The 24208-nt window shown below is 39.0% G+C and overlaps 1 protein-coding gene across 5 annotated transcripts; it reads left to right on the plus strand.

Moving 5' to 3' along the window:
* The first annotated feature begins 7912 nt into the window (after window positions 1-7912).
* On the plus strand, window positions 7913-23676 carry LOC310896917 (zona pellucida sperm-binding protein 2-like). Of its 5 annotated transcripts, none has more exons than XM_083829854.1 (22): window positions 7913-8067; window positions 8300-8352; window positions 8902-8994; window positions 10299-10426; window positions 10907-11050; window positions 11689-11772; window positions 12385-12552; window positions 12621-12717; window positions 12814-13037; window positions 13888-14041; window positions 14117-14325; window positions 14408-14525; window positions 14696-14901; window positions 15358-15475; window positions 16153-16322; window positions 17125-17198; window positions 17276-17403; window positions 18155-18344; window positions 18781-18922; window positions 19191-19287; window positions 19426-19506; window positions 23522-23676. In XM_083829854.1, the coding sequence occupies exons 1-22, from the start codon at window positions 8045-8047 to the stop codon at window positions 23566-23568; spliced, it is 2748 nt and encodes a 915-aa protein (XP_083685980.1). In that variant the 5' UTR covers window positions 7913-8044; the 3' UTR covers window positions 23569-23676. The 5 variants fall into 5 exon arrangements, with proteins under 5 accessions (XP_083685980.1, XP_083685981.1, XP_083685984.1 ...); XM_083829855.1 differs by having other exon boundaries at window positions 12385-12546; XM_083829858.1 differs by having other exon boundaries at window positions 8902-8967.
* Window positions 23677-24208: the final 532 nt, after the last annotated feature.

Here is a 24208-nt window from a genome sequence, read left to right on the forward strand (position 1 = left end):
AACTCTTCCACTTGCTTTTCATCTGCTGTTAGAGTCAGGACTCTCTTGATAGTCTTGCTTGTGCTAGGTAATATCAGAAAGTTAGGTTTACAAATGGACTAGCAATTTCAGCAAAGTAACACAGCTATTTTATGAACAGGCAAGGATATGAAAAATCTAAACCATAATTTTCAGGAGGCCTCTCTCACAGTTGCATGTCATGCTCAAATCACAAGTACCTCACTTAAGCGTTCTGACTGCACCCATGTCGTCTTAGCTTGAGAAAGGTGTAAACCACTCTCTCTATTCTTCAGGTTGCCAGATCCTGCCTCTCTGCAGTAACTAGCAGAAGTGGTCCAAACACCTATTGTGCTGAAAATGCATTGTCTGATGATCTGTTGAAAGCAGCATTATGCCATCTCCATACATGATCTCTCCCCCATGTCAAAACAGCCCACCTCCTCTCCTTGTGTCTGGTTGTGCCAGCACTAATTAAGCACTGCAAAAATATGTGTTTCTTTCTAATGGTGGTGCAGTTGGCCAACTGGCCCTGACATTGTCCCATAAATAGTTGAAATGATGCTTCTATGGAGGCAGCACCTTGTAGCATGTGGAAGGAAATAAAGGTTTGACCAGAGTATGGGAGCCAAGCGGGGAAGACATTAAGGCAGTGCTGCCACAGTGGTCAATGCATAGTCAAACCATAGCCTAATCTGAAAGCTGTTAAACAAGTTTTCTAACTAAGCTGCACTAAAAGGACCCCTGAACTCCACAAGAACCTCTAATTTTGCATACATTCTACAATCTAATGAATGAAATTACAGCTAGAACATGTACAGAGAAAGATAATTGGACATGTGATACTAATCTTGTCTTAGTTGGTCTTTACTGGTTTCAAAAGAACTATTCCTAATTTTCTATGATGAGAGTAAGCTCATAATCTAATTGTTATTTGATAAGTTGTTGTTTCTTCAAAAAACAATGAGTTTTAATTGCTCATTTTGAAATAGAGGCAAAAAGAACTTAGCATTTTCAACACAAAATACTGAGCTTTCATAAGAAACCAGTAGGGATCGATTTCTGAATTTTTTATTAGACTCAATGAAATGTTATCAAATAAGTCTTTTCTGTCAGCAAAGTGAAATTAAGAAGAAAAACTTATCATATACATCAAGTTGAACAGGTCAAATCAAAACGGGCTTCAGAGGGGATTTGTTGTTATGTCTGAGTGGCTCATAGCTGTCCTGCTTAGTGTCAGGTAAAGGTGACTTCCACACCCCTAATCCATCCTGGTTTGCAGAATCACCCTGACTCTTTCAACTCTAATTGCCAATTACCGTAGATTAAATCCTTTCAGCAAGATGACAGCAATATCAATATTGCAACTTGCCACAACTAACTGCCAATCTACTGAACGTCCATATAACTTTGAAATGCTGGAAGCGTTGGCATTATGTCAGGTGCTGTGGTACCTTGTGGCAGCCAGGATTCAGTTGTTAAATATCTCCTGTTCTTCTCCATGGCCTGAAGCCTCTTGCCGTGCAATATCTTCCAGGATGGGGGGCAGGCTGTTACCCGCTGAGATACCAGAGTGTGTTCCGGATAGGGAAGTCTGGCAGGGAAATTTGGCTTTCAGTGGAGAGCAGTGACATGAGACATTCAGTCTATAATCTTCTGATGGTACCACAGAATCTCAAGAGGTTTCAGCCCAGCAAGCTGAAGCAAAGCCCCCAGATATTTCCAGAGTGAATTTCTGAGGAACTTTCTCTTCTGCTAGGTAATTCATTATTTCTTACTTCTACTCTTTATCTCTACTTATTGCCAGGAAATATTTTTTTGTTTTTGACTGGTATTGATGAATGTTCAATGTAATTTATTGTTGAATCAACAGGAGTATAGGAAACACCAAAAAGATGTTAGCAGTATCTCCTTATGCCACAAGTTTGTCTTCTTTGTAAAATACTTAATCTAAGGCCAATTTTCCCTACAGTTACCAAAGGCTATATAAATACAGACTGATTATATTTAAAATAATGCAGCTACAGTAAAGCACAAGTGATCTTCCATGTTTATATTGTCTTTCTTGTGCACATAGTCTGTAGTGTATGAGCAATTTACAAACTTTTTTGTATCTTGCCTAACACTTCTATGAAGCATTATTAACCCTGTTTTATGAATGTAAGACACAGATGCAGATGTTTTATGAGACTTCCAAAAACATTTGGAAACTTTGAAGTAGACAGTCCTAATCTACGAGAGACTGACTGGTATTTCTTCACACAATTCATCACACAAAATGGGGATATACCAAGTGACCATCTCCATATCTTTCATGGTCCTAAATAAAGATCATTCATCATTGGACTCGTTATGGTTAGAATCTGTTTCCACAGAAGACATTATTTCTGGCAAAAAGCCAGGGCTCTCCCCAAACCATTATGAAAAGTGCTGTGAGACCTTTAACTTAACATTGGATGCCTGTCAGTTCTGGGTAGAGATGTGTCATCTGAATTTGAACTTTTCTTCTTCCCCAGAGGCAATAAGAAGTTCTACCTGCAGAGCAAAATGGATAAACACTGATGTAATTGAATACATTTCCAAATATCTAAATAAACCAATCAATAAAACTAAAAAAGAAACTTCAATGTTTACAGTGTGCTGGGAACACAGAGAACTTCCTCCTCCAAGCTTGGAGAACCTTCTTTACAGGTCACTGAAATCAAATACGATCAAGTTATTATCCATTCAAGACTACAGCATGAAAATGTTGAGATGTCAATAAACAAGCATAGAACTATATTTAAATAAATTACAATTAGATTTACAAATTAGATCTTCTAAGGATACCTGCAAAGATCACTCTTCTCTTGGTTCTATATCACTTCATTTGGACTGCTAATAAGACTATTGGAATATGGAATTACTTGAACAGACAGAAAAAATCTGTTTATTTGCTGGAGATGACATGATATTTTCACTTCCTATTTCTGTTGCTACGTATTCTAATTCGGACTGGTGCGTGGACTTGCACCAAAGAAAATTTACTTCTTCCTTATAACACCAAAGACTTACTTTTAGATAAATAAATGATGTTGTAGGATATTGTACACTTTACATAAATAAGAGAACATATAGGATTACAAATGAGTAAAATAGTGACTATAAAACCAGAGAAATATTTGAAGTGGCCAAAGAAAGGTAGTCTGTATGCCTGTAGGAAGAGAAGAAGCATGGCTTCTGACCATAGGCCTGAGTGTTTCAGGTTCTTCAGGATCACAGGAAACAACACTGAAACTAAAGATGAGCTAAAAATACAAGAGGATTATATCTGTGTGACCTATCTGCATGGCAGGATCTAGTTTATGTGTCCATTACTTTGAGGGATATAAATGTGCAATAGCAACTTCAAATACAGACAAAGGGAGAGAATGTGAGTGAAGGCTAAAATCTCTTGTTTATATTTGAAACAGAACTAGATCACAGATTGTATTTTCAATTTAAGAACAAGTAATTCTTTCCTTGTTTATTACAGACGTCAAGTATCCATATATAACAACATATAGACAAAGACAGGGTTATACAGGGGCAGCAATTATTAATGGACATCATGGAATGACAAATAAAGAGCTAGCTCTAAAATGGTATTCATTGCACACAGATGTCTGGACCATGGGCAGATGTCTTAAATTGTCTACACAAAGCGCTTTTGTACTATCACAGTAATCTAAATTGCTTTGCATTTGGTTCCAGACATTTCCACAGATTGTTCTCCACTGCACATAAATTCCTACTCTGAAATTCTAACTGGACTTTAAGGGCCAGATTACTTCCTGGTGTAATTCTTTGGCTTAGTTTGTCTTAGTTTTATTGAGTCAAGTTGACGCAGCCAAACTTTCAAAATGGTACTCCCAATTATAGGAAATCTCATACCTAACTCCATAGGTTATGGTCCTGGTTCAGAAGAGGGCTTCCACTGCCCTTGAAACACCATGCTGAAGGGGATAACACAGTAAGCACAAGCAGGAAGAAGGTGGGGTGGAAGCATGGCTTCGTGTGTTCTCTGTGTGCAAACCACCACGTACTTCACAACTCAGTATGCTCATGGTTGACACTCCTTGTGGGGAGGCTTGCTTCAAGTCTCCTTCTGTATCCTATTCAGAGAAGAAAGGACTATCATAGCATGACTTAAAAAAAACTTTAACTCAGAACATTTGTCCTCTTAAACCTGTTGGTCCCCGATTTCATCTGTGAGTTGCCAGCTAAAATGAAAATAATTACTGCCCCTAAACATGGGAGAGCCCCAGGTAAGCCACCCATGCCACCCATCTCTGAGACAGATGGCTTCCTGACTCTCTGGGGATCTTAGCCATACTGTACTCCCAGAGCAGGACTGTGCCTAGCTGAAAATCAAGTCAGTGATTATTTAGGAAATCATTCATATCCCCAGAGGAGTCATATCTTGCAGCACAGACAGCCCAGACTAAGTTGCTGAGTTCTAGTTAATGGCTTCATTCTATCTAATGTGTCTGTTCTTGCAGATATTGCTTACAGATAAAGTGTGTGTTTTCTGTCTTCCCATTTATTTATTTTTTTTTTTTCATGGAAAATATTTGAATTAGCCGAGCATATAAACACACTGTCTAGGAACAAATTCATGGGAGAAGGAGGATATAGAGTGAGACAGATAGGATAGTTCATTTAATAACTATTATTCTGTATTGCAACTCTGCGAAGAAAATGAATAATAAATTTTCCAGTGGACATTTTACAAGGGTCACTTTACAAGAGTGAGACTGCAAAATCTCTCTGTTTTATTCTTCCTATTAGCAATGAGTTATCTCTCAGTTTTATTCTTCCTATTAGCAATGAGTTATCTATCACCTAATCTGAGAAGCACTGTGACTTGAATTTCATTTCTCATGCATTTTTGCCTTCAAAATATGCAAAATAGTTTTCAAAGTAAAGTTGAGATATAGGCATACTAGATTGTGCAGACTTCCTTTTTTTCCTGATACAGTGGTCATGACACTACATGATCTGACCCTACCACTCAGTTACTACTTGTTGTGGGAGAACGATCAGTTACCAGACAAAAAAACTGGAAATATGAAGACATGCTGATCCTAGTAAATTAAAGAGCACATACTTCCACACAACTGCTAGCCATGAAAGTGTGTCAAACACTACATAATTTCTTCCTCTTCTTACCCTGATGCAAATGAAAAGTCCAGAAGGAAAATTTTGTCATCGTTGGCATTTTTGGCCATAGAGTTTGAGTAAAGTCTTATTGATTTCAAAATTCTTTAGAAATTAGAACTGTGACAGAAAAACAACTTCTTTCTTTTTACTTAAGTCAGTTGATAACTTTGGTTTGACTATAAATCACTCTATATAAATTATATAAATAAACTTGGATTTATTTGTGTTATTTTATTGCCCAGAGTCATAATTATGGTCCAAGACATGCTACATAACAAAAAAAAATCAAACAAAGAAACAAACAAGCCAGAAAATTTAAGGTATCTAGGAATTAATCTACAATTGCCTGGTAAAAAGCAGAAAAATAAGAAAACAAGCAGACAGTGTCCGTGCAGGTAAACTAAATGGGTAATGCTTTCAGTACTGCTGTGATAAGGCTGAGTTTTAGCAGGACCACTGTAATTCTCCTTCCTCTTCAGCATGTGGTTGCTAGTTGTCATGACCCTGCTGAAACTGCAAAAACTGAACAAGACACCGCCAGGATGCTGCACTGCCCCATAACCTCAACGTGCATGTAACTATTGGTAGGCTGTACAGAAATATGGCTAGAGACCGTTTGGGGTAGAAAAGCATAAGCAATCTGGACACCTACCATAGAATTGAGATGATGGGTTTGCCAACAGCGTAGATCTGCTTTAAATGTCAGGTAGAGCGCATGCAGTCTAGAGGAAATCTCAGGTACTTCCCTAGTGGTGCTTAAAATCAGGTTCTGGAAAAGTGTAATAACCTTTTTGTAATATTGTAAATAATAACTGCACAGAGAAAGTAGGCATAATTTTAATGGCCACCTATCCAGCAATAATAAACACAGTGTGCTATGCAACACTAAAGTGCTGACTTCCTGATCGTGGTTCTATTTATTATTACAATCAATAGTGGATACTTTATAAATAACGGTGTTTTTCAGAAAACAAAACAAAAGTAAAGTTGAAAATTCATCAGATAGGGGTATTTCAAAAGGAAATAATGGGAAAACAAGCTAACTGGGGATTAAACTTGTTTCTGGGGTAAAAAAGTATCTTGGAACATGGTAAACTTTGTTTTTACTTTTTCTTTTTTTTAATATATATATACTTTTAAAGATGCAGAAGTGGTGCAGTAAGGTTAGCTGTAATAAATAACTTCAGCATTAATGCATATTTTTGCCTAAAACGACCTTGGTGTAACATTTGTTAGATTTAAGAACAAACACTGAATAAAAGTTGAAAAGTTGCAGCTGGCTGGCAGAGCAGGGAAGAGCATCCGATAGGAGGGTGTCAGGCTCCCTCTCCAGGACATTGTTGTTAACTACAATTCTTTCATCTCGTATGCCTTCGGATGTGCAGAGGAATGAGCAAAACCAGACCGTCACAGACATAAGCTTGGGAGAAAAAGATCCCCAATATAAAGAGGCTACACATGAAATATATAACTGCGAGACTCCTTCAGATTTGACCACTCAATGGTGGCATGCACCGATGCACACAAAGTGAAAATTCATTATTCCTGATAAAGTTGTTAGAAAACACAGAAAGAAAAAATGGAAATACTGCTCAAAGAAATACAGAAACCAAAGCAATGTTTTTGCCATGAAAGGGGAGAAATGAGAATTGCCACGGGGAAACTCTGTTTCTGACTGTTAAGGATCTATTTGAACAGAATAACTGACAATTGGACTAAATGATGATCAAGACAAGGAATACTGATTTTTGCACCCTTTATTATATACAGTAATAAAACAATATTGGCTCTATTATTGTTTATGCTATTAATTTAGCTATAACTATCCACAAATGCTCAGCTCAATACTTACAGAAAAAGTAAACAAACACAACACCAACACCTTCACTCACTAAGTGACCTGACCATATTCTGGCCATCAACATCTCAGCTCATCAGCCCCATGAGTATGACGGTCCCATGCATCACCCATGTTAATTATGTATATTGTATTAACCCATGTTAATAATGGTGGGAAGCCATCTCTGATCTGGACCCAGGGCCACAGGATTAACTTCTCTACATTAAGGAAGCAGCAAAGGCAGGGTGTTTATCTCTGATCTGCTTGTATTCAGAGCAGATCTCTTACTTTCCCACAGTTTTGGAGAAAGTTTTCCTGAATTGTTTAGTGGGTGACATTGGTAGTAGGGCGATGGTTGGACCAGATTATCTTGAAGGTCTTTTTCAACCTTAATGATGCTATGAATCTATGAAATTGGCTGGCCATGACTAATAATGATCACTTCTGGTCTAGTGTCCTACAGGCCACCCAATCAGACACTTCTTCACTTGGTTTGAGATGTCCAGCAGTCTCCAGCATATGTCACCTTCAACATTAGTTGTAATCAACTACCTCAAAGGTCGACAGTTTCTTCCTTTCTTATTACAACACTTGCCCTAAAGCTGCAGGTCACACATCAGCCTGTGAAACACTTCAGCTCTCCAGGGAAGGTCATAGACACTTCTCTACATGGAGAAACAAGAGATAACATAGAAACAACGAATTGCCACATGCTTTACCAGAACAGCACCATTTATCCTACTGCCTGCACACAACAACAACCTGCTGGTCAGGAGTTGATGGGATGTGAATAGGGGCAGATTTAATCAGTAAAGCAAATGAGCAGGTGACATGAATTACCAGTTTGTAGCTAGAAGGGTAAACAGCTGAAAATGGGTTTCATCACTATAAAGGTGACAGGCTTTTCACATAACCCAAATTTTTGAGAAGATAGAAAGGCTTTAGTTTTTATGGAAACTTGATGAAGGAGGCTTATATTTCTATGTAGCTATAAGGGGCAAAGCAGTACAGGCAAACAAATACGTAATGGAGCTGAGTCTGGTGCTGAGGTGAGAATTTCATGGTGGTTAATGCTAAATTATCTTTCTAAAGGTGTCAGATATGTTAACTTCTCTATTTTACTGTGCCTACCATTCCAGTGGTAACCAAGGAATTCCCATATTGCAGTTTCTAAATCTAGATTTGTAGTTGTAACATCCAGATTAGAACTTGAGTGCAAAGATCAGTTACAAAGCTGTTGTTAAAGCAGGAGCTGTTGCTAATCCTTGTTTTCTCATACAGGTTATTAGTGATAGGGATATCCATTTCTGAAACATGGACACAAGGGAGACCAGGTAAAACTTCTGTGAACTGCCTTCATATAGAAATGTCCAGCTTTTTTTTTTATAGGCAGTGATGCGTGTATTTCAGGTTTTTGTTTGTTTGTTGTTTTTTATTTTGTTTTGTGTTTTTTTTTTTTTGGTTGTGGGTTATTTGATTATTTCCTTTCAGTAGGTTAGAGGGGGATTTTTTGGTTTTGTTTTGCTCTATTCCAATTAAGATGTTCTGCTTGGGGCAGCTGATTTAGTGGTTTCTTGAACCTCTTTCACAATCCTGTTTCTGTTGCTGGCTGCTGCAGATAGCAGTGCCAGCTGGCCAGGCATGGTTACTATCAGAACACTGATTTCATGGCTATGTTTTCTCTTGAAAGTGCTTCTTGTTTTGTCAGTTTGTTTTATATATATATATATATATATATATGTATGTATGTATCCTCTAACATCCCTTGACCAGAGATTCTGAAATATAACTATTATGATATTGTTATTTATGAAGTAGAATGGGAAGTTAAAAGTTTCTCTTTATGTTACCTTTAATTCTCTACTTACTGGCTTTTAACACAGGACCCATGAGTTCAGAGTGCTTGGAGAACTTTTTGTGTATAACGCTGAGGGCAGAATACTTTGAGGGCAAGTACTTATCTCTTTCTGCTGTTGGTAAGTTGATGCAGAAGATCCTGGAGACAGAAATGCGCAAAGTGATATCTTTAAAATCCTTTGAGGTCTTCCTATACTAAAATTCCCTGGATCTCATGAAGTGTGTAGAGCTGTTGGAAATACGTTGCACCTCATTATTATTATTATTTAAAATGCCTTTATTTCTGTGTAACCTATTCTTTAGCTTTATTAAGTTATAATTTAGGTATATCAAGTCTAATCATGGCTGTCTTTGCACTCAAACTAAAATGTACCATGTAGGAAGACATGGTGGTTGTTAGACATGTTAGTGGATTTCCCTCCTGGTGAAAATATGCCCCTATAACCACACATACTATTTGGAAAGTACAAAAGCTGAAGCTGACACTACTCTACTAGTTTTGCATAGATGATTCCCCACTTTTTTTGCTTATAACTAAGGGGCCTAGTGGATTGGTAAATTATCTGGGGTCTCTGACTGCAGACTTAGTAATCAATGAGTGGTATGTTTGAGTGAAAAGCACCACAGAGTGCCCTGGAAGGGTGAAATGAGTTAACTTTGGTCAGTAAACATAATCAGATGTAAGATATAAAAATACTAACTCAGTCTTGAACTAGCTCTCAATGTTGGTTGTCTGACTAGATGTGATTTTTTTATACTACATCCATCTTCCTAGAACGTTAAACTTGTGTCAAATTCCTCTCAATATATCTTTCCGTTTCAGCATTTTCACCCATACATCAATAGACTCTGCAATTGAAATATGTATGGCTTGAAAGTGTAAAGCAATTATTTTTGGCTTAAAAATCAATGATAATTTTGTAGCTTAGACTTAAGCTAAGCTTTAGTGTGCTTGTCATCCTGATAAGACTCCTGAAGGGTCTCCATTGGCCAGCCAGGCATTAGAGAGAAACATGAGTGTGTGCCAGCCCCAGAACTAAGCCCCTGTGTAGCGAGTTTTCATCATTAATCACCCATGACAACTTTGACACTGATGATCTGTGTCTGGTCTGCACTTACTGGGGCTTCCTCCCTAGTCCTTTAGGATTTCATATCTTCCCATATTGGTCATTTATCATCTTCAGCCTTTCAGCTGCTATGTTTCCTGACCCAGTCTGTTTGTAGCTTTACCTTTATCTTTCTATTGATTTTGATGCATATCTCTACCTCTTTGCAATTTTATCTTAAGTTTGACCTCAAGGTATCTAGCTGGGCCATAAAGGACCTGGGCCAGCTGAACTCTAGGGGCAAGGGAAGATTGCTGAGGGATTTTGCAGAGCAGGAATTGTACTAATTAATACTGATCTTAACTAATTGCCTATAGATCAATCTGGCATAGCCTGGGAGCTAGATGAGGCCTTGGCATCACAGTGTGGCTATACAGTAACTTACAGCAACTGGAATAACATTGAGTTTCGTGCTTCTGCACTAAGCTGCCATTCTCATGTGGAGGTAAGTCTAATATAGGCTTTTTTTTTATGGTACTGATGCTGTGTATGACTTTTACACAAAAATTACCAAATTATTGGCAGGTATTAACTGAGGGGTCACAATGTCTTGAACATCTACTAGCAGAACATTTAGTTCTCCTCAAGTGTATCCAGAGATCTAAGAATACAGCATGGTATTGACATTTCAATGCCCTACAGAGTAGCACAGATGAGCATATGAAGAAGCATGTTACATATGTGTCCTAGAAGTGCAACTGCTTCCTACTTGATAAGGATAGGAAATGTATTTGTGTTGCTATACATATAGGTATCTATCTATATATAGGCTAGTTAACCAAGGAAAAAAAAACAATAACATTTCAGTATGGTGGTGCTTTTCTGTGCAAAGTCTAATGGGTAGATTTCCTAAGTTTGGTCACAAGGATAGCTGATGTCCTGCTGGGAAAAATCTGTCTAACAAATGTTTCCCATATCCATGCAGAAAGATACATTCACAGTAACTATACAAGTCAAAGCATCTCATACTCCTGATATGAAAAATGCTTCAATTCACCTAAAAAGTGCAAGTTGTCATTATGGCCCATGGAGTCCAAGAGAGTTAGTATGTGAAACTAACTTTATGGAGGTAAGCACTAGAAGATTTCATCTTTGGAAACAGATTAGATGCTGGGAATGGGAATTAGAACAGTTTGAATGTCATGCTATGAAAGATTTTACTGGTGAAGCCACAGCAACATCTTGAGCTTAGTGATGTATTTGTTATGTTTTCTATAGACTTCTGAATAGTATTAATAGCCAATAAAGTTGTGAAATAATATTCAAAAGATTAAACTAACGGACTGAACTAGCTGAATGGTGTCTCAACAAATGCTGAGATAAAGCTTCCTTCAGAAAGTACACCTACTGAACTTTCTGGGGAGAACTGTAGAGCGGCAAGAACAATTCCTCTTTGAAGAGGACCTGGGTGTAAGAATGAAGCCCTGGTTTTAACTGGAAGTGAAAATGCTGAAACTAGAAAATTGATATGCTTTAATAAAAAAAAGCTGAAATGAAGTTGACTATGGATAATACACTATTATGGCATAAAATATCATGAATTCTTGACTTGAAGAGGGGAATGAAAAATCTCCCTTTGGGAAATGCTAGTCTCCATTCTTCTCAGTCTCCTACTGTCCTGAAAGTACTGAAAAGGACTTGTGAGATGTTCAAGGCAAGGGGGTTGATGGTGACACTCTCTTCCTTAGATTGACTTTTTTCATTCAGGTTTCTGTCAGGAGGGATGTTCCAAAGACTGTAAAGGACTTCATTCAAGATGAACCTGAAGACCAGACTCTTGCCTTTCCAGAGGTAAAATTACAGGTTTTCTTCCTAATAAGAGCTAGTGCTACTTTCAACACAACCATCCTTCTATGTCTACACAGTATAAATTGTCCTTTCAAAAACCTACATTTAAGTAGGAAGAGCAGAACTTCTTTACAAACTGGTTTTAGAATAGAGGTTTTATATATATTAGAAATACAGGCAGCTGTAAGCCTTATCTCCAAGGAAGAAGTGGAGATCTCTTTCTCAGACAACCTAAAAATCAAGTCTTCACCAGGCAAAAGGGTACGCAACAAAAATTCTAAGAACCCACGGCCCAAGAATGAACTCCAGATTGCCTTTTTTTTTCTTGAGCCCTATATTTTCAGTGTAGCATTGTAGTTAATCTCCTGCCCCGTAATTTATCTCCATACAGAAAGGGACATCTACATTTTTTTTAGTACAATATCTGTTTGCTTTTAATATGGAAAGCTTTTTGTGCGAGAGGCTGAGCAGGGCAAAGCTTGAGGAGTATCATAGTAGTATTTACGGTAAGTCAACAAAACTTCTGTGTAGTTCAATACATAAAAAATCATCCAATATAGTAAATAAGTCACTTTGAACAGCTTGTTTAAACTGTTAATGAATTTCTACGAGCAGGATAAATCAGGAGAAGCCTCAATATGGCAAATAGTGTTTCATCAGCCAGAAGAGAAAAGGGCTTTGCTTGTGAGTGATGCTTGGAGTGCTGGCTATGGACTCAACATCACAGACACCAGGATTCTGTTGCGAGTACCATATAATGCTGCACAAACTCAGCTGGTAAAGGTTGGTACACTCAGTCTAACCCAACAAGTTGTCAGATTATATAGGTCTAACCAGATTTCTTCCTGCAGGCTCAGGGAATTACTTTTTCTACAGTGAGATCAAGTACACTTTACAAACAGCAGTGGATGATCCTGATGGTGGATACTGCTGTGGTGTGTCCTGTAGGTAAGGAATGTGGTACCTCACCCCAATGTTTAAATGTACAGGGAATGTCTGGTAACTACTGTAATGATCTGACAGCTTTCCTATCTGGTCCCTAAGATGGTGTGGATTACACTAACAAAATGATCATCTGGACTGTTCCAAAATACATTCAAGCACTCTGTACTGGAGCAACTATCTTTAAGGATGTTCTTGTTGAAGCTGGTGTGAATCTACACAAGCTCTCTGCCAAAGAAATGGCTTCCAGGAAATATGCGTTATCTAATGATTTCGATGTGATTACAATGAAGGTACCAATAGGTGCAGAAGGTGGCTATTACAAGGTTAGTTGGTTATATTGGATGACAGGTAAATTATTTTCTGTTGTAACCGTGTGGTGGTGTTTTGTTTTCCTGGGGAGGAATAACTTTTCATTCTGCTCATTACAAAGGAGGGGAAAAGGGAGGGGGAAGGGGGAGAAAAGGTATATCAAACATCCCAAAAACCCTGACCAAAGGGCTCTTATAAACATCACTTTGTGAAGACTTTTTTTTCTGATAAGCAGAGACGGACAGAATCCCATAAAGAACTATGATTTTTCTTTCCTCAGATTAACACAGAATTTTTGCCTTTCAATCCTGATGTCATCTTCCTTGAAGACAGTCCTAGCTGGACTATAAAACATACATAGATTCTGTCATACTTTCCACAAAATGTTTAAGATTGAGAACATGCCATTTGTTCTCAAGACCACATTATATCAGGATGCTTTGACACTATGCCTCTAAATCGAGTCCCTTGGAATGAACTCAGTCCTGGGCAAATGTTATAGCTGAACTTCAAAGGAAAATGAAGGAGGAGCCATTTCACTGATTAAAAAAAATCCCCTGCTGTTTGGAACTAGGAGGTGGGCAACAACCTTCAAAAGGTAGTCTCTTGAGTATCCTGAGAATAATATAAACTCTTAGAAAAATAGAGCCTATAATAGTGATACAGTAAGTATGACACAAGAGTGCATGATTCCTCACAGGTGCTGGTTTTTCAGACTTCCTTCCCAGCATAAAAGCAGAGCCACAGAGCTCAGGAGGAAGGTTGTTTGGAACTGTAGCTCTAGCTGACCCTGCAGTGTTGTGATACAGCTTTTACTTCATATATGTCATGTTATATTGAAGGATGCTGATTATACAATTCCAGACTTCTGTGAGCAGTGGACGGCATGGGGCAAGATACTGCATCAACCTGTTCTTGGAACACCAGTGGGAGGATAACAAATGGGGACTAACCAAACATACCATCATCAAGGAAATAGAAACACCATTTGAACTAGTAGAACTCACTGTAACAAACAGTAAGTATCCTAACACTGAGTTTACTGAAGGTTTTGGTACTGAGAGGAGATTGATGCTATTATGTTCCTTTTCAGATTCAAATCTGAGTGCAAGGATAATGAATGTGACAGTGGGAATGTTCCTTCTGGATGTGGAGCTTGTGAACTTGACCATTGAGGGGGCGACTGTCACAGTACCTGAGGCTGTTCAGCATGGGTACCGAATGTATGAGATTAGATATGCTAATCAAAGCAAAGTCTATGTAATACAAGTGCCATTTGATGCACCAAGCATTAAGAAAGAGGTGTGTACTACAAAAGAGCAGCTAATCCTGGTGTAGAAGTTATATCACTCAATGATTTTTACTTCTAAAAATGTTTTTTCAGTATGTGAGAGATGATGTAAGAACATACACACTGAATGTCACACTGGAGTTCATAATTCATCCAACAAGTGAGACCTTCTCTGTCCTCATTGTTACACTATCTGCTGTTAAAGATGCTGGTAAGCTAGTGGAACCTGTGCAAAACTGTACTTACCTGACTGTGATTTACCTGGCTGTGAACTCAGCTGCTAACTGGGCGAAGTTCAGCCAGTGATGCTCTCAGTACTAAATAGTGCTATTAAACTCTGATGGCACCTAGCATGTTGGCTGACCCTTAGCTGTATTACAGTACTGCCCAGTGCAAGGGGATTTTGTGATGAGAACAATGTCCATCTCCACATCACTCATGGGAATGTGGACCAGGACTGGATGCCCTTCATCTCAGGCCGACACCTGACCCCAGAGGCTGCACAGAAGTACAACTACAACCTGAGTGATAATGGCACTCACTTGGCCATCTCTGTCCCTTTCCTTTCTTCCCTCCTGGACTATGAGGTAAGGATGCCAGTCTGTATCAACTGAAAGATGTGCTAGCCATGAGATGAACGTGATATACTATGTCCTTGTAGATAAAATGAACCTTCCAAAATAAAGCTTCCTTTTGGATAGGCTTCAAAGGATTAAAGGAGGACTCTCTTTTTTTTGGCCTTGGAAGAACACTTATTTCCCTTGGCTAATGTTGGCAGAAGTAGCCAGGAGAAAGCACTTTGCAAGTACTTGCAAAGGCTGAAGAATATCTTAATGGCAATTGCACAGGCAATGACACTTGTGTTGTATTGTGAATCTACTGAAGATGTTCTGCATCTGCTTCTAGGTTAAGATGAAAAATCTCTTGTGGATTTGGTTTTGGTCAAAGACCATTACCTCTGGCTTGTTATAACCTGCTCTTAATTCTTTAGTTTTTTTAGAAGAGTAGTGGATCTTCATTTAACCTGTGATAATCCTCTCTAGGATATTCATATGTCTGGAGTATTGGCTTCACTCCATTTAACCTTGAAAGATGGAGTCACCTTTGCTAATAAGAAGGACTTCTCAATTTCCTGCAGATTTTCCCCTTCAGAGCTCATACGTATGTACACTGCCACTGCTATGTTTAGCTTTTAATGCTCTTTGAGTTGTATAAGTCACACAAGCCCACGCTGTCTGAAATGTTTCTAGAGCTTATACTGGTGTGATACCCTATCTGCCTGTCAATTTTTATGCCAAGTAATATGCTACAAGAAAAGTCAACTTACAGTCTATAGGAAAAAAAATCCTGTCCAGTACAAAGTTTGGGAAGGAAAAGAGAAAATATACTTCCTTTCACACTTCCAAAAGCATGAAACTTTGTCAAAGGGGTTTGGGGTTGTTTGGGGTGTCTTCCTGGGTGCTTCTTCTTTCTCTGGTGGGAAGATGGGCATGTGGGGGCCAGTTTATAAATAGTCACTGAAAACCTTCTCATCTGGATTGGAGGTACTGAATATCTTGGCTAGAAAAATCTCTTTGGGGGAGATTAAGACATTCTAGGAAGAGAAAGGTGAGTGAAATGGTCACCTTAGTCTGTGTAGTGCATGCTCTACTGGTGTTAGCTTGAAGAAAATCAAGTGTAAGTACCGAAGAGTCTTATTCAAATCTTCATGAGCTGCTAAAAGTCTTGCTAGGAAATCCATACAGAACCTCTTAGTTATACTAAGCTACAGAATAGAAGAACTGGAGTCTTAAGAACTGATTTGTACTGAAAAATGTATCTTTTTTTCCCTCTTTCAGAGTGCCTTCCCAATGGCACTGTGTTTATTACTGCAGTGAAACTGGTAAGACTTGCAGACCTGGACACCAGCCTCCTTGTGTTAAGTGACAGAAACTGCAAGCCCAGCCTAGTGACAGAGAAGACTGCAACTTTCAAATTCAATGTGAATACATGTGGAACAAGAAGAAAGGTAAGTGCTTAGTGATATGAAGTTTACTCTTTATTGGGATAGGTTTAGCACTAGAACTGCCAGAAGTTCAGAGCTGAGTAGAAGCTGCAAAAGGTCACAACTGATAAGTAGTCATTTTCAACATGAGGCATACCTAAGGTCCTTTTCTGAGGATACCAAATTCTGTTGGGCTGAATTTTGAAACTTCACCTTCCTAGTTGGTGAAAGAAACTTTCAGGACCAGATGAGCTTGTTTTCTGAAACCAGCATTTAGCTTGACATCTCTGAATTGTTCAGTAATGGTCTTGAATGTGAGTTTGTGTTGCCAGTACATATTCCTAGTATGTTATTCGTATGTCTTATAGAAACTGGTTAGATATCACTAATGAATACCTAAACCAACACTAGAGTGGGCTTCCTCTTTCTGCCACATACTGTTTAAAGAGCAAATAGAGACAAAATAACAGAAGATCAAATCACTTCTAAATTCCAGTCACAACAAAAACAGCTTACTCCTCTGAATGCTAGGCACTGGTTCTGCTAACAGAATCAACAGAATTCCTTTTTTGTGTGTCCCAATGCACTTCTTTCTGGGGTGCTACGTCATTTGAGATTGTTAGCTTGATAAGCTACTTCTTGATAATGACTTTGCTGTTAGCTGTAGCTTGCTTTGGTTCAGAAGGTACTGGACAGTAACTTCTGGCCACTTCCAAGTGTACTCTGCTCAGAGCCATCTGCCAGTCAAGGCATGTGGATATTTTGTAAAAAAAAAAAAGTCAATTCTAAAGTAACTGTCCTGTTTGTAACAATATATATCTTCTAGTTTAATAGCACATCTATAACATATGAGAATGAGGTAGTCTACTTCAGACCTGGAAATGATTCACCAGTATACAAGTAAGTGACATTTCCTAGAGGGAGGCTGTCCAAGATGTTTCAGTTTCTGAAATCTAATACTAAACATCTTCCCTCAGATTGAAGTTTGTATGCTTATACACAATCAAGCAGACTGTTGATGTCCAGTATGAGACTAAGAAGAACCCATCATCCAGTATTAAGCCAGGGTTTGGCTCTCTTGACCTCTCATTGAAGCTTTTTAAAGGTAACCTTTATGATCAGAATTTTCGGAATTGATGGGGTTGAAAAGGACCTCTGGAGATCACTTTGTCCAACTCCCCTGCACAAAGAGTGACCTAAAGCAAGTTGCCCAGGACTATGTCTAGGCAGCTTTTGAATATCACCAGGGTGAACTGAAAAATCTCTTCAAGGCCTCAGAGGCTGTACCTTCAGAATGCAACACAAATAGTCAAGTATCTACAGTGGATCATACCATGTGCAACCAAGTCTTACAGTTTTTCTGCTTGGTATGAGAGCATTAACTTCTGTGTAGTGGATGTGATGGCAGTGTTTGAAGTGTGGCAAGTGGAGAAATTACCACTGACCACAATAACCATAACTTCTGTCAGAAGGAAGCTACATGCGTTACTGCTGTAAAATGGTAACACTGCTGGCAAAATGTTCTAACTGAAGTCTGAACAAAACCATCACCCTGACTGGAGTGGCCCTGATGCTTTGTTACCTTTTTAAAAGCAGTTTTGAATGAGAGTCTGACTTAACAGGTTTTAACAGAAAGAAGCTTCCTTCCTCTAGATCTTCAGAGCCAAGAAATACAGTTCAAGTCTTTGTTTTCTTTACTAGTTCTTATTTTTCTACCATCGTAGCCCTATTTGCTGACATCTCCTTTTTTTTGTGCTGCTGTGATGGAGTAAATGGGGGTGGAAAGTAGAGTGACTCAGAGCTGGTGAATACCTACCCTGTAAAAAGGAAACTCTACCATTAATGCTCTCTTCTAGACAAGTCTTATTCTGACCCCTATCAAGAATTGGAATTTCCTGTGGTAAAATACCTGAAGGAAGCACTATATTTGGAAGTAGAACTGCTCCAGCCTGCAGATCCAAGACTAGAACTAAACCTGGAAGACTGTTGGGCTACAAACTCCCAAAATCAGGACAGCCTTCCACAGTGGCCAATCCTCATAAATGGGTAAGAAGAGCTTCCCTTCTGTGTCTGGTAACTGCTGAGCACAAAGCCCCTAACCTTAGTTAGAAGGAGAGTGTAAGAGGACAGAGTTCACCTGGGAAGGATTTTTCATCCTGATTCTGTATCTGCTGCTATGCTGTGAAAGGCATGAGGGTGTTTTTACACAAGCTATGCCTTCTGGTATCAGAAGGTCACCAGGGGTGGGCAGAAATATTAGCTTCTAGCTAATCATTATGAAAGAACAAGAAGTAACTATTACTACAGCTAAATACAATGGCAAAAGAGAGGGACTGTGACTGGGAGAGGCTCTTTCCTCAGGCCATAATGGTAGAGATAATGGAAGTTTCTCAGCATTTCACCTCCTTGGCTTGCATAAGGACCTTGTCAAAGTGATGAAGGTTTAGATTAAGGACACTTTCTTTCATTTTCCCAAAAAAAGGTGTGAAAACGGCAAAGACTCTCACAGAACAGTCATCCACAAAGTTAATTACAGCAACAGAGTAAAATTTCCTCAGCACCTGAAGAGATTTGAAGTGACGATGTTCACCTTTATAGAAGGCACAACTCCATTACAAAAGCAGGTGAGATATCTCTGGTTTGTTGTGCACTGTCAGTGGTCTCAGTGCATGAGCCTGGAGTAGCGCATGCAGCAAATGCTGTGGAAGATCTCAGCTGGCCCTGTGCTGCTGGGGGCTGTTAGCCACCTCCTTGAAGGCTTAACACTATAGGAGTAGCAAATAGAGACTAGTGACTCACTAGCATTCACTTCATCTCATTTGGAATCAGTACACATCCAATATTTGCCAAATAAGACTCCATGTACACACTACAAATATTTTTACCTTGTAGCTGTATTTCCACTGCAGCGTGGTGATCTGCAGCACTACGCCACAGCCTTCCGACTTCCTTTGTCAGAGGAGATGCAATCCTGGGAAACATAGACGTGGTAAGAAAAACATTTCTCAAGTCATTCCTGAAGCTTGCTCAGCAACACAGCACATGCTCTCGGGAGCTTTGTCAGATGACAGACTCCTAGTCCTAGTGTGTGGTGTACAGAATATTAAAAGCTGAAATGTCTCATTAGACCACAGTACAGAACCACAACCGCATGGGCAAGCATCATCTGGGGCAGTGCTTATTAGGAAGGAAAACACAACCAGCAGAGGTAGGTATTGCTTTTAGATCATATTACTGATATGCCAAATGTACTACTCTTGTAACATAAAAGGCTTCTGCGCATTTCTCTCCTCTCTGTAGGTGAATACACTCTCTCTTGACAGAGACTAAACAAGAACTGTCTAGTTTTATGCGGTTAAATGGCCTATGCAAATGCAGTCTGCCCAGACTTTCAATTAAGGACACTGCAAAAATATCTTGGAAAATACTCAGTGTCTGCTGACGTAAGGGTTAACTAACCAAGTACAGCTGAATCTTTGTCTCTTAGTCAACTTTAGTGTGTTGCTCTCTTGTGCTCCTCTAGAGTCTAGTAGTCTTCATCTTTGTGTAACTTGCATCTGACCTAGTCTTCTCAGCTAACGTGTCTGAAATTTGTCTAGCTGCTTTGCAATTGGAAGCATCTGTTTTGGTGTAGAGGGGGAAAGGTAGCAGCAGATGTAATGTCAACTGCAAATCATTTGTTATTATATGTTTTTTTAAAGTTTTAAGATGAATAAAGTGTTGCAGGGACCTCAGTAAGTCTTTTCTGAAGCATTTTCTGAAGCAAATGGTAATAAATATATTTGATCTTTAGTGGCAACTGTTAGGGGAAAAAAAAGTAAGCTGTGGATTTCACTGGAGGGTTGCGGCTCTGCAATGTCAAGTTGCCTCCCTTGGTTGTGGGGTAAATCAGTCACAGGTAGCATTAATAACTCTGCTTAGCAAAGTAATCTGCCACCCTAAAGGAAAAAAGCTTTTAGTGGAGGTGTATAGCAGTAATGATAATACACGGACTTCATCTATAAAGCGTTTAGGAGTTTTCCTTATTAGAAGACATGATATGTAGGCACTTCTGTCAAATAATCCTGTCCTTTCTTTTTTTAATGGGTAGAAAATTTCTTAATTTATTTGCATCTGAGTAGTGGTATGAAAAGTTTGGATTCAGTACTGTATTTTCCTGTTCTAAGGAAAGATTGCATAGCATGAATCATTATTGTTTAGGTACAAAGACACAACAGGTGTACAATGTTTGCTTTTTAACTTTATATTAAATGGAATTCTACTACAAGGAATTGCTGTGAAAGGTACCTTGAGCAAGAAACTATATTATTCCATGAATCTATTTGTACCTTGTGAAGAAAAACACAAAGATTTGTAGCTCTGCTGTTGTTATACCTGTACAGAGATCCCATTAAACAGTTTATGCTATAAGTTCAAGATCATGTTTGAAAGTCTTCTCCATCTTCTAGTTGCCTGCTAAGTATATCTGTAGTTGATTTTATTATTCTTTCTGGAAAAAAAACACCTGTGGGCTTCATGATGAGTGACAAAAAGTCCCTAGCTGTGCCTCAAGACTGTCTTCCAGTAGAGGAGGCTACAATACTGTATTAGTCTTCTTTCTGCTCTGGTTGGTGAAGACTAAAGTTATGGAGCTATGATATTGAGGAATGAGATGTGTCAGCAAGGAAATGAAAGGAAAATGCAAAACTTGTAAGCCTGATGAGACTTGACAGGCCAGTGATTTTGTGCTTACTGCTTTCCCTGCTTTAACTGAATGGCTTAAGCACCAGCTATTCCTCAGTCTGTGGGCATGAGCTATTGAGAATTCACAGGACACATCTGTAATAGCCTGCTAGGGCTTTGTACCTAACAGAACACAAGCATAGTCACTTTAAGTGGTATGGTAACTTCCCTGTATGTCTTATATCATGCTGATTGTCTCCCAAGAAATGAGCCTGGTATGCAGCCTCTCCCCCGGATAGGGGACCTGCAGCTTTCATCTGCCAGTGATCTACCAGCACAGTGTGGGCTGCCTTGGGTAGCCTGAGCTGCCTTCTCCCCTCTTACAGCTGTGCAGGGGTGGGGAGGAAAAATGTAATAGCCAGGAACAGATGTGAGAATCATGCATGGGGAAACGGCAGCCTATTGTGAACTGTCCTTGATGTGGTTTCCTGAGTCTTAAACTTCTCTTCAAACCAAGACTCGAGTGAAGTCGTTTAATATAAATGCAGTATTTAAAGTTTTTCATCTATGGAGATGTGTTCCCCTCACCCTGGATTAGGCGATATCTCAAGATTCTCCCTATTGACAGTGATTTAAGAGCTGTAAAAAAGCTATTTAACTTTTTCTCTACTGTTTAGTCTTTCTAAAAATTGTTCATTGTCAATTTGCAAAATGAGAATTCTTAATAGATAAGATGGTCCTTTATTTTCTTCACTGATAATTCAAGGAAACTTCTTTCCAAATTACTTTCCATGGCTGAACTAAGATTCATGTAAACCTTGTCAGATTTTACAACAGTATGTGAGACAATTCATTTCAATATCAGCAAAATATTTTTAAAGACAATGTGACAGTAGTACTTTCTCTACCTTAGAGGTCTGTTTATACTAAAATTCAGTAAGCACCTTCCTAGTTTTGTATATTTAAAAAAAAATCTTCTTGAAGTGTTGAATCAACACCTCTTTGCCTTTTAAGTGGATATTTTATGACCACATGCTTTTCCCTCCGGTATTTGGGATGTTATTTTTATATCCCTGTTAACACAAGTTGAAAGGAGATCGATCTTCTTTGTTTATGCTTAATGTCTCCTACAATTTCAACAGGTGAATGATAAAAATCTAAGGGGAAAGAAGTCTTCTGTGATTTGTTTTTCTAAGAAAATAGAAACAATAATGGAATTCTACTGCAGACAGATATTTCCACTTGAAAAAATGGTGATAAGTCAGATACAGTGTGGCTAATTATAGCACTAGCTGTTGATAGAAATGGTTCTAACTTACTCTACTGTAACTTTGACCTGGCTAGTGTTTTTAAAACTATGTGGTGCTTTAGTCTCTTAGAACAACAACAACTTACTATTAACTAAATATTAGAAGATTAAGAAAAGCAACACTTGTACCAAAGTGAATTGGGTCAGAGAACATTTTTGCTTTTTATTTTAAATCTTAGTGTCTTCAGTAGAAGAGTAAATGTCATGAACATATATCAACAGGAAAATATGTCCTGAGAGTGAGCTAATGATGTGGGAGGCTTTGGTTCAAGTTTTTTTCTGCCTGATAGTCTTGCTTCGGTCAGTCTTCAGATTGTCATTTCCTTACATATTCTACTTCCTTTTGGGCATGCAAGTCCAGAAACACTGAAGCGCCACACTAAGAACATTGACAAATCCTAGGCAGGTTCCTACTTTAAATGTTTCAAAGCATAAGTAAGCTGTATCAGTCTCCTTACAGTACTTGATATAGTGATAAGAGAACAAGCCTAGGCTCACGTTGTGTAAAGAAGCAAAAAGGCAGAAGCTTAACCAGGGAGAGTTTTCAGATGGACTCAATTGGACTCAATTTTTCTAACTCATGGCAGCAAAGCTGCTTTATTGGGAACTGGGTCTCTTCTCCATGGTTAAGTTTTGTATCTGTTATAGCTATGAATTTTACCTGATTTAATTTTACTGTAACTTATAAATGCAGAAATTTGGATCTTCAGAAGCTGGGGTGCATCTGTACTCGTACATTAATGTATACTATGTATGTGTTTTATACACATATAATCTATATAACTTTCTGTCATGCAGAGCTGGGCTTCCCCTGAAGAACTGGTTGAAGCCCTTTAGCAGGAGCCTTTCTTCCCCTCAGACACACCTATATGCAGCCCAAATGTGTAACCATAAAACTTCTTGGCACCTATGTGGTGCTCCTCAGTTTAGAATTTCAAAGTGCTGTGTGGGGGCAGGCAGCCCCTGAGCTCCCCCCTGTTCTGCAGCTCAGGGAGGGTCTTGAGGTAAGCTCTGGCTCCGAGTCTTTTAACGGCTGAGGAATATTCTCTGAGGTACTTACTCTTTCCACCTAGAGGCAATTTGACATCCTTGTCAGCTTCAGTGTGTATCAGCAACATCGCTGCACTGTTCATGTGGTGGGCAGTAATGTTGTCCCTCTCCTTATCTCAAATGGAAAGCTTGGGCTGGAGACTGGAGAATGGAACTGGATGTGGACCGGCACCCTAATTGGTGGAATTCCTCCTTTTTGCAGATGAGCTTCCTACTCAACAAAACCTACCTCCAGGTGCACCAGAATAGATGCTGCTCTGAGGTACAAGAAACCAAGAGCTTATTCTCATATAGCTCCTGTTAGCAACATTAACTCTGATATTCTTAAAAATATATATTAAAAAAATATATAGTCCATGTCCTGTTGCTATCATGAATATAACAAGTCAGACCCTCTCTTCACATGTGGTGAAACATACATGCTCAGGGGAAGAATTACAAAAGGAGAGAGTTAGAGAGAAGCTGTGTTATGCAGAGCAAACATGGCACATCCTAGGACATCCACATCCTAGAGTCAAAGAATCAGAGACTGATTTGGGTTGGAAGGGAAGTTAAAGACCATCTAGTTCTAACCCCACTGCTGTAGGCTGAACAACCCCAACTCCCTCAGCCTGTCCTCAAAGGCGAGGCACTCCAGCCCTCTGACCATCTTCATAGCTCTTCTTTGGACTGGCTCTGACCGTTTCATGTCCTTCGTATGTTGGGGGCTAATGACCAGAGGCTCCAGCTTAGGTCTCAGAGGGGAGACGAATCATCTCCTTTGACATAATAGCTACATTCCTGTAGCCATGAACTGAACCCACCTACACTTCTTACTCCTGTGTTTTGGTTACTTTTTTCTCATTATTTGCAGGTGCAACAGGAGCTTCCCCTCAAATGGGAGTGGCTC

This window comes from Anser anser (assembly GCF_964211835.1).
Source record: "Anser anser genome assembly, chromosome: 3".
Classification (NCBI taxonomy): Eukaryota; Metazoa; Chordata; class Aves; order Anseriformes; family Anatidae; genus Anser; species Anser anser.

Bases quoted from the DNA above. Each gene is read 5' to 3' on its own strand.
- LOC310896917 (XM_083829854.1), top strand. From the start codon at position 8,045: ATGGAGCTGAGTCTGGTGCTGAG. The intron at 14,526-14,695 runs GTAAGCTAGTGG...GCTGTATTACAG, and splicing joins ATCTGCTGTTAAAGATGCTG to TACTGCCCAGTGCAAGGGGA. The intron at 14,902-15,357 runs GTAAGGATGCCA...AATCCTCTCTAG, and splicing joins CTTCCCTCCTGGACTATGAG to GATATTCATATGTCTGGAGT.